The sequence below is a fragment of the Castor canadensis genome, chromosome 13 (genome assembly GCF_047511655.1).
Source record: "Castor canadensis chromosome 13, mCasCan1.hap1v2, whole genome shotgun sequence".
Lineage (NCBI taxonomy): Eukaryota > Metazoa > Chordata > Mammalia > Rodentia > Castoridae > Castor > Castor canadensis.
The window spans coordinates 75,268,985-75,279,981 of NC_133398.1; the positions used below are offsets into that span (position 1 = coordinate 75,268,985).

The 10,997-nt window shown below is 35.0% G+C and overlaps 1 protein-coding gene and 1 non-coding gene across 2 annotated transcripts in view; one reads left to right on the plus strand and one right to left on the minus strand.

Moving 5' to 3' along the window:
* Positions 1-9,654, plus strand: part of LOC109678897 (aldehyde dehydrogenase 1A1-like) — a 31,776-nt gene extending 22,122 nt beyond the window's left edge. The window contains exons 10-13 of the mRNA XM_074052044.1: positions 2,166-2,330; positions 4,537-4,694; positions 7,069-7,143; positions 9,087-9,654. Coding sequence (XP_073908145.1) covers positions 2,166-2,330; positions 4,537-4,694; positions 7,069-7,143; positions 9,087-9,159 — 471 coding nt within the window. The 3' untranslated portion in view covers positions 9,160-9,654. The remainder of the gene's footprint in view (positions 1-2,165; positions 2,331-4,536; positions 4,695-7,068; positions 7,144-9,086) is intronic.
* LOC141416040 (small nucleolar RNA U13) lies at positions 8,751-8,853 on the minus strand. Its single transcript, XR_012440965.1, has one exon. It is a non-coding gene; the product is annotated as a small nucleolar RNA U13 (small nucleolar RNA).
* Positions 9,655-10,997: the final 1,343 nt, after the last annotated feature.

Consider the following 10,997-nt stretch of genomic DNA (forward strand, 5'->3'; position numbering starts at 1 on the left):
GCTTACTAAGCATGCCCAAATGACTATTAAGTAAGTGAAAATAACTCTAAACCTGGGTAACAATTACATGGATGAATACTTTTATAAATCTGTTCTCCAGACTCATATGGATTAATGCTTTGCAATTAATTTGAGAGTTGTGTCTGTGTCTTTTTCAATTTATCTTCTTTTTCAATCTATCAAACCTATGGAATCAAAAACTCTCCACATTCATTGAAATATGTAGTTTAAGCATATTTCAACAATCCAGTGACCCCAAATAATTCAAAGACCAGCCCATGAACAAGTGACTCACCTGGAAGTAAGGACCTCCTGCTACCTGCAAGCATTACTGAACAGTGCATGAGGTCCATAAAGAAAGCAAAGTTCATCTTTACTCTATCTGAAACTAGCTGAATAAGATTTGTACTTATGGTGAAAAAACAAGCCAGGCCACATTGAGTGGGTTCCTCAGTGTAGCTGAAGTGCTCTGTCACTAGTCCTATGCTCTAGCATGGTGTTCCTCCATCTTCCCTATGAATTGGGATCACACTGGACTCAGTGGGTCTAGGGAGCAACCTCAGAAGTACATCTTGCTACCAGATGATGCCAGACCTATTGCCTATAAGAGCACATTGTTTGCAGCAAGGTATTCAATAGAAAGCCTCTAATTTTAGAAGTCAGTGATTATATAAGTATTCCAACAAATAAATCTTTCAGCCTCTTTCTTTAGTGAGTATGTAGGGATTGAATGCTCACCAAGTGTACACTCTGGTCACAGACCTGGAAACAATATGACTTTGAGAACATATCCTTTTTTTTTTTTTGTATTACTGTTGCTTAAATTTGGGGCCTTGCACTTGTTGGACCCTCAACCATCTGAGCCACTCCACCAGCCCAAGGGAAAAATATATTGAAATAACCAAAATTATCCTGATTTTGAGGTCATAGTCTGATTAATATCTTGCACTAGGCAAAGAAGCTTTCCATGGAGGTACATGAAACCCTTAACTATTTACTAGAATGCTTTAACGAGGCAGAATGTAACACCAACCCTTAAGCTGGGTTATATTAACTAATATGTAATAACAAACATATGTCTTCTTTTATACTAATACCACAACTTCCATAAGCTGCTGGAATTGAAGAGGTTTTCTTTGTGGAAAGTCCTATTAAATATTGTGCACTAAAGAGCCTGGGGAAACATGGCACCAAATATTGTATCAAATTTTATAAAATAGTTTCTGATTGCAGATAGCATTTAATCATTTAGTTAAATGAGAGCTTGAGATGTGTGAGGTCAGAAATAACTTTATGGAAGTTTTTCCTGACCTTCAAAAGATGGGGAAGTTTTCAGAGTTCTAAGAAGAAGATAAAGACTTCCCTTTTTGAGTAGTGAGAAGAGACAAGTTAAACTGGCAAGAATCAGAGTCATCTTAGCTCCTGGTTCTCCTCTTTGTACTTCAATCCACACCTGAGACAGGATGTCTCAGACTGATAACATCTAACCCATAGTTACTCAATCATTCAATCTGCCATAAAAGAACTGAGATAATACAGAGTCCTCTTATTCCACAGCATGGAGGAGAGGTATGTGCTACCGGAAATTTCTATCTCTGACCACTTTTTATTCCCCTTAAAAATATTATTTAAAACATTCAACTTTTATAAGACTTGTCATAAGCTTCAATGTGGTCCATTTAATGAGGCAGGAAGATAATAATCAAGACTGACTATCAAGTTCAAAAACCTACTGATCTGGAAAACGCCTAATCCATGTTGAGAATGTGTTGTGCAAGGGCGTGGACCCAGCCAAAAGGGCATGTTTCAGGACAGGAAGCATAGGGTCTTCTTAAAGTCTAAACACATTATCATTACTAAACTTTTCTCCCAGAGTGGATAAATGACAGTGTGTGGAAGGCTGACGTGTGTTCACCATTACACCATGTGTTTTTTTTATACAATTCTAGATTTATATTTAATAATATAAACATTCTCAAGATATGTTTCCTGAAAGTTCATGTGAATAAAATGTCCCAAAGAATGAATCTGAACCTCTCTCAGCTGTCTCAATTCAACATTAGATTTAATAACAATATCCTGGCACTTTTAGTCCCTCATTAACAGACTCATTAACTTTATCAATTGCTAATATTTTTACCTTTCATGTGCTATTTCTTAAATAGATTGACAAGGAACAACATAATAAAATACTGGACCTCATTGAGAGTGGGAAGAAAGAAGGGGCCACACTGGAATGTGGAGGAGGACCCTGGGGGAACAAAGGCTACTTTGTCCAGCCCACGGTCTTCTCCAATGTGACAGATGAGATGCGCATTGCCAAGGAGGAGGTAATGGTGTCGTTCCATTCTGGCCTTTCGCTGCCATGCATTGTCTGTGTGCACCAGCTGTGCCTCTCACATTCTCAGCTCTTTGACCATCTTTCTCAGTAGATGGTACTCCTCATTTCTGCTATGAAAAAGGCTGAAATTATCTGTGATCAAGACTCAATATAGTAGGGAATCCACTGGGCCTGCCAAGAATTTCTTCCTAAATACAGAACAGGATGCTTAATAATCTTTAGGGGATTCCTTCCTTCACAATCCAGAAGTAATGGAAAAATGTCTTGCCATTTGTGACAACACAGGTAAGCGTGAAGACATTTTGCTACATGAAATATGCCAGGCTCAGAGGGCACATGTTGAACTATCCCAATTATATGTAGAACATGAAACAGATTAACTCACAGGAGCAGAGAGTGGAATGGAAGCTACCAGGGCTTTGTGGAGATGAGGACTGTGGTGTTTTGGTTAAAGGACACAAACTTCAGTTAGGAAGAATAAGGTCAAGATATCTACTGTACAGCATGGTGACTATAATTAATAACAAAATATTATATACTTGAAAATTGCTGAGAGTAGCCTTTATGCTTTCTAAACACAAATAAATAAATAAGTCAATGTCTAAATCCTATTCATTAGAACAATATTTGCTCTCTGGCCTTTTACTACACATATACTCTCTGTATATTTAAAAATACTATGTTTTTGTCCAGGTCTTGTTTCAGACCCCGAGCCTCTGGCCTATGTCTCCCACATAGTTGAGATTATAGACATGTACCATCATGCCCCACTTATTTGTTGAAATCCAGAGCATGCTAACTCTTGGGCTGGCCTGGCCTCGAACCATAATTCTCCCTGCTAAACAGCAGAAATGACAGGCATGATCCACCACATCTGGCCCTGAGGTTATTTTCTTTACCTCTCCTCAAATATCAAATCAAGGAAAAAGGGCACAATCAGATTTTCAAACAGAAGAAGTAAATAGGGAAAACAAAATGCAGTACATGGATATCCAACATACTGAGCTTCTCCTGCTCAACTCATTCCTCAAAGAATTATAACATTTGCATGTATTGCAAAAAATTCTTGTCTGGTTTGAGCTGTAGTTCTTGTGCATTTTGATCAATACCAGAGAGAAAGGGTAGAGGAAAACAATCAAAATTCAAGTAAACATTTATCGTGTTTCTATAAGTGTAGTAATCACAGCTATGTGGGAAGCAAAGATGAGAGAAGTTCAAGGCCACCCAGGCAATAGTTAGTGAAGGCATATCACAAAAAAAATAAGCTAAGGATGGTAGTGAATGTCTGCAATCCCAGGTAAGAGGGAGGCAGAGGTAAGAGTATCACAGTCTGAGGGCAGCCCTGGGCAAAAAGTAAGAAAGCCTATCTGAAAACTATCTAAAGCAAAAAAGGCTTGGGTGTGGATGATCAAGTGATATCTATCTATGTATATATAGCAGAATACCAGGTTAATGCTTCAAAGTAGGAACCTGGAGCCTTGTACTATGCTCAACTAAAATTATGTAAAATACTAACAAATTTACTGCAGCAGCTGCTTCTCTACTTGTAGTTTCTGGGTTACAATGTCATGATTACACTTACAACCTTAGGATTTGCACTCAGTCTATGCTGAATGTCAGCCCCCACCCCTCCCTACACCATGTACATCAATGGGGAGCACTACAAAATCATTTGTCGTTTCTGATTTTTGCCTACCTCATTCACTTTTCCCATAATACTCTGTCAGCACTCAGAGAGTTACCTCTTCTATTAGTTTTTGTAAATGTTTTATTGATATACAGAAGTTCGCATTTTAAGAGAAAATCTGCCTATCTAGGGTAAGACACAGAATGAGTTTGGGCCGTGATAACTAGAGACTACTGGAATAATCCAATTGTGAATTTTGTTTCCTGTTCTATGATTACAACCATTGCCAGTGAACTCATGCTTAGTATAAGTTCTATAAAACTTAATTCCAACACATGGAAAATAATTATTGCCTTATTTGTATCCTCTCTTATTTCAAAGCAAATTTAACATATATCATTGCCTGTTTTCACCTTCTTTTTTTGCAGCTACATGTTTTGACTTTTACACATGGGTCTGAACTGAGAAACAAAACTTTAACCAATTTAAATAGGGAAAACTACAATATAACTGAAAATATTTATTTATAACTTACTTTTATTTTTTTCATTCATTTCTTGCGGTATAGATATTTGGACCAGTGCAACAAATCATGAAGTTCAAATCTGTAGAGGAAGTGATCAAGAGAGCCAACAATACTCCCTATGGCTTAGCAGCAGGAGTTTTTACCAAAGACCTTGACAAAGCCATAACAGTCTCCTCTGCTCTGCAGGCGGGTGTAGTGTGGTGAGTGAAACTGAAGTTAAGCCTTTTGGTGTTTACATGTCAAAAGGTTCACTTCACTTGAACTTTTTGCAGCCCTGAATTTTTCATTTGAAATTACATAGCCAGATAGTAAAATAGCTGCTCCTTTAAAAGTAAAAAAAATCACAAAAACAACAGCAACAAAATCCTAATTAAATAACTACTATACTAGATGACCTTTCTTTGACTCTATCAAGACTTTTGCAATTCCTTTCCCAAAATATTTTATGGATATTTGATTTATACAATATAGGTATTGAAGGCAAGTCTAGGCATTTTGCACTATGCTATATACAAAGAAGGTAAACGAAAAGCACTATGCTATATCCAAAGAAGATAAAGTTTAATTAGATAAGATGATGTTTACTGAGAAACTATGGATGCAAATATTTAATTCTTCCATGAGATTCTTACTTTTCTGGGATTAGATGGCTGTAAGTTGTAATTTAGAAGAACATAATTGAGTTTTGAACAGCATGTCTACCTCATTTGGACCTCGTTAATGTGTTTGATTTTTATATTTCCTTTAGGAGATTGAAATTCTAAGGCTGTGCCTCTCAAACTGTGTCGTTTCCCAGTCCCTTGTTCCTGGACTGTTTTCTCAATAATTTTTATCCTGTCGAAACTCTCGTTTTTCCCTCAGTCCTGGCAAAAGCACAAGCTTATTCTCTATATTACACCTATTCAAGCTAAATAAAGAAAAAGAAAACAGCATTAGACATTGACAAGTGTCCTTGAGGGGCACAACCAAGCATTTCTTCATCCTATAGGTGCTCTTCAGTCTTTTTTTGCTATCCCAAGTGAGAGTTATCTTTCACTGAATATTTGCTCCATGTGGCAATGTATTTCTACATTCATCATTTTGTTTTACCTTACAATGACTATTTGTTATCTCAGATTTATTGGTGAGAAACTTAGTGGGCTTAAGTAACTTTTTTAGATCCCAGAATAAATAACAGAGCTGACAGTCAGACCTATTGCATCCAACTCTAAAACAATGTCTCTCAACCCTGGCAGTATATTAGTGCAAGTACAATGTCTCTGATCCAAAAATCCAAAATCTAAAATGCTCTGACATAATGCTCAAAAAATTTGGGGTTTTGGAGCAGTTTTGATTTTTAGGATTAGCAATACTCAGCCAGTAATAGGGGAATAATTGAATTCCAGAGTTGCTGGGATTTTACCCATAATTTAAAGTAGAGATCTTATTTTTAATTGAAAGGGCATTTTCCAAAGTCTACAAAAGCCTCCTTCTAAAGGTATAAATTTACTCAAGGAACTATCCCTCCTGTATGGGAGGCAGGGGTAAGGTCCCTGAGGCCTTGTGAGAATGTGGAACTGTGGGAATTGGAATAGTAAGTGTTTTTCCTGAGAAAACATCTGAACATACCTCAAAATCAAAGTAATGACCAAAGTCTTCCAAGCACCATACAGTTTATCTGTTCACCTATGGTAATAGCATGTAGGGAATAAAAATATAAAAATACAGTATTGTTTTCTTCTTTAATTTTTTCCTTTTGTGTGTAACAAAAATCATGTAGGTAAGTAGATTTTGCTTTGAACTTTGATCACTGTGAAGTATAAAGCTAAACAAATTGTTCATGATATGAACAACTGCATTCTAGCCCCTCTGTTGTCTGATTGTCTATTAAAATCTTGTCTAATTTTATTCACATTTTATAATTATATTTCTTCATATAATTATCTTTAAACACTTTATGACAGCTGATAATAATATTGCTAATTAAGACCAATACTTTCTTTTGGTGGTACTGAAGTTTGAACTCATGGCTTCATGCTTGCTAGACAGGCTCTCTACCACTTGATCAATATCTCCAGCCTGAAGTCCAATTTTTGGCAAGAACTGTGTTTAAGCAACTTATTGAGCCAATTCATGAAAAGCTGAACTGAATATTATGATATATATTATAATCTCAAAAAAGGTGATTGTGATTCTAGCCTGATAAGTAAATAAACCTCAACAGAATTACAATGCCTATTGAATATACCTATACAGCAAATTATAACTTGTAGCAAACATATATTTCCTGTTATGGCATACTGGCTATTCTATCTTTTATAATTCAGTACTACTTCTTGAAGACATGATATCTACCCAAAATATTACCACATACATAGTTGCACATTTTATGCTACACACACACACACACAAACACACACAAACTTATATGCTTTTTGCATTCTGCTTTATAATGCTATTCTTCATCTCAATAACTATATTATACTGAACTGAATGGACTTCTTAAAAAGTTCTCCTAATTTCTAAAATCCTCAATTAAGGAGTTATTTCATAAGTTATATATTATCTATAACATACTTCTTTTTTTTTTTTCAGGATAAATTGCTACCTGATGTCATCTGTCCAGAATCCCTTTGGTGGATTCAAGATGTCTGGGAATGGAAGAGAAATGTAAGAATAAACTTTTAGTAAGATAAATCCTTATTTTGATGAAAATGGTTGTTACTCAAAGGTAATTAATTTATGTTCACCATCTTAAATAAAATATGCCTCAGTTCTTTCATAGAAATCATACCACCACATATCTTATTAAATATTGGATAAAACCCATAAGTACAAATAGGCAATAGCAGGAGAGAAATGAAATTTACTAAGCTGCTACTATTCATAAGGAGCCATATTTAACACTATAGATTGGTGTTTTAATTATTTCTAACTTTTAAGGTTCCTTGTTGGATATATGAATGTAATCATTCATCAAAGAATAAAACTCTAACAGTAAAGGTCAGGGTTTTATTTGGCTTTTAATTGCAATAAAACTAATATATTTGGCAATGTAGAAAACTGGAGGGATAATAAAATATTCTACTTTCTCAATATATGCTAACTATGTACTTGCTATGAGTGAGTTTGTAGAAATCCTAGAGTCCCAGCACTGTTTCAACCTCCATATTACTGTGGTGGCAGAAAGAATATGTAAACAGATACATAGTGCAAAATAGAAACACACAGTATGAAATAAGTAGTAATAGATCAGGAGCTCAACCCCATGAAGTTAGGGAAGCAGTTAAACTGAAGAGTGAATTGCTGAAGTACAGAAAATATGAGTGCCAAGAGAGTATGACATTGAATACATTGCTTAACTCCCACAAATTTTATGTTAAACAAAGTGGGTTGGTTCCAGTTGTCTAGCTTATGAACCTCAATTTCCTTATATTTAAAATGGAGGTATTAGTGCCCTTCTTAAAGGAAGGGTACAAAAGGATCATATCTTATTCTTCTGTACGCCTCCATGTGCATAGGTGATATGATTTTTCAGTATATTCTTAAATACATGCAATTTGATCTTCTCATCAAAATAATACAGAGGACATCTGAAACCATGCCTTCAAGTTATCTCTTCAACAAAAAGTAAACTGTACTTTCCCAAAGTGGGCAGGGATATTATTCTGAAAACAAGAAACTAGGGTGCAAGGAGATTGTCTTGTATTAAGTTCTGTTCATTTGGGTGAACTTAAAAATTATGTAAGCAAGTGGTGGAGAATAGGCAAGGATGTTTAAGGTAGAAAATCAGTATCAGCCAAAAGAATGCAGCCAATCTTTCCCCAACATCTTTCTTAAAAAGAAGAAAACAAACATACAATCCAAAAAGAAAGAAAACTCTTAACAGTAAAGGTCAGGGTTTCATTTGGTTTTGTCAAAAATTAAATGATATTGTTAAAATTACAGCTCTGAAAGTTTAGGACACCGTAGAAGGAAAGTGGAAGCATGACAACTTTCCATTCACTTGTGATCTGTGCCAAAGGAGATGGCAAATGTAAGGCCAGCTTTAGTTTATGATTTTAGTTGAGTGGTTACGTATTGCCACTTCTCTTGAATTATATTCACCTTATTCATTTTAATCTAATAAAGGGTTGATAATATTTTGTTGAGTGAATTCTCAACATTAAAGTTCTAACATTAAAGTTAGAACTTTAATGGTCAAGTAGACTAATGTTAAAAATGGATAACTTCTTGGAAATAAGCTGAGAGTATATCATTATTTTTTTATTTTTTTTTGTCAGAAGGGTAATGTGCCCACATCGTAACAAGGTTTGAGGGCGGCACATGTCATGCAGAGGCATGAACACCCAATCATCATGCTTATGAACCAAAAAAGATCTCATTATTTTAAATGAAAGACATTTTTCAGAATTGCTTTCCACAAGAGAATTTATGTTCAACCAATAACTTATGCTCAGCTAGCTACTGTATGAAATCCTCTGAACACAGAAAATATTAGACATTGTTCCTAGCCAGATAAACAGGGAAAGGCATGCACCAAATCAAGGAATGCAATATACTTGCACTGCTGTGAGCAATGGTATTCATAAGTATCTTCTCTCTTTCTCTAGGGGAGAAGATGGTATCCTTGAATACACAGAGATCAAGACAGTCACAGTGAAGATCTCTCAGAAGAACTCCTAAAAATGCCCCACAAAATGGAGAGAAGATTCTTCTTCAAGGGCTAAAGATCTTCTACAATCATTAATATAGTGCTATTTAAATATAAAAATTTTCTTTTCTAAGAAAATTTGTTAAACATAAACTAATCACTTGTATTAATACCACACTTAGAAAACATGTATATGACTGAAAGAATCATTTACCTCTTGATATAAGTCCAATTCCTATCCTACATAAGAAGGATGTATTTGGAAACAAGATCTGTGTAGCTCTGTCATAGTTATATGTTTTCCTTTATAACTCCTTGTCTATACTAATCATTTTATAGAAGAAGGTCATTAATCATCTAGCATTTTTCTTAAAGCTAATGTACGTGTTAGTTGCAAAGTAAGTAGCTATTTCCCCAGTAGATATAATGTGCTTGCAGTATTTTGAAATGTTTCCTAGAATGTCATGTTTGTTTGTCAAATGAAATACTTAGCTGCATATAAAGCTTAATAAAACAACCTCGCATGATTCTTGTAAAGTTTGAATTCTTTTTGTCAGAAGTTTGGGTTATGGTGATTTACTATCTATCCCCATCACTCAAAAGCACTGTTCAATAAAAATAGAGATAAATTAAAAAATAGTATTAACTGCGTCTATTTCTAAGTGGGTTAAGACAAAGTCTTGAAATAAATAGCATGCATTTCAGATAGATAGGAGCAGTCCTTTTCAAACATTTTTTGAGTTCCTACGAAGTTCTAAGCAGAAGTGGTACACAAAGCAGGCGAATGGTGAATGGACTGTCATTTAAAATAATTTACTGGCGAGTACGCACACAATTCCTGCCACTTAAAAAAGGAGAGGGTGTAAAATAAAAATTAGCTCTCTAAATACCAGAGAAAATGAAGAAGTGTGACAGAGGCAATTGGAAATGGTTGCATGAAGATTTGACTGGACATAAGCTGTAATGGTGAGAGGATTTCCAGTGAATAAAGGAAAGTTGTCCTTTCAATGGAAAGTAGTTTGTCCTACTTTCTCAGGATATATTTCACTGAACAAACTCTGGAGACATTGTATACAATACATTCTCCTATTAGAGTTTCAAACTGCACATTAGTAGCATCTTCTAGGATCTGAGGAGCCCTGCGAAATATTTAGCTTTGTTTTCATATAATTTTTTCTACCAAATTTGTTTTAGCAGAAAGCTTGCCTTCCCTTTGACTTCAATTAACACTTAATGAATACTAAGAAACCCTCGTGGGAATATGCTGGTCTATGAAATGAGGCAGCCCTTAGTGTTCTAGGGAGAGCTCTGAAGATTACAAGGGAGCAGCTGACATAATGTCCTGTGTGCAAAACTAACTGAGCAATGCTCCTTTATGCCCTCAAAACAAAGACATTTTCATTCTTCTATTGTGTTCCTATGTAGGACCCAAGTAAAATCTAGATAATGTTTGTATATTACTGTACACATTTTGAAATCAACAACTTAAAATTTAAGCTAGTGATCTTTAGGATAACTTTATTTAAAAGTAAGATTTTATTTTAAAAATTTAGTTTATCCTTTTACAGTAACAGATCCTATGTTGACACTGGTATTATAATGCCATATTAGCTACTATTGTCACGTATAGCAATGTAAGAATGAATTAAACCCATTATCTTCCCAGACCTGAAAGAATTTCAACTCCAATTTTGAGTTTCTCAAACATGTGGGAACCTATAAAATTTTCAATTTGAGCTTCCTTATAAGATTTGGGACATAACAAGTGTTTTGAAAACTGGAAGATCTAAAGCCATAAGTGGAAATGAAGTCTTTAGATGTTGATAAGAAAAAATATCCAAATATGGAGAAGGGTTGAGAGTTCCTAAAA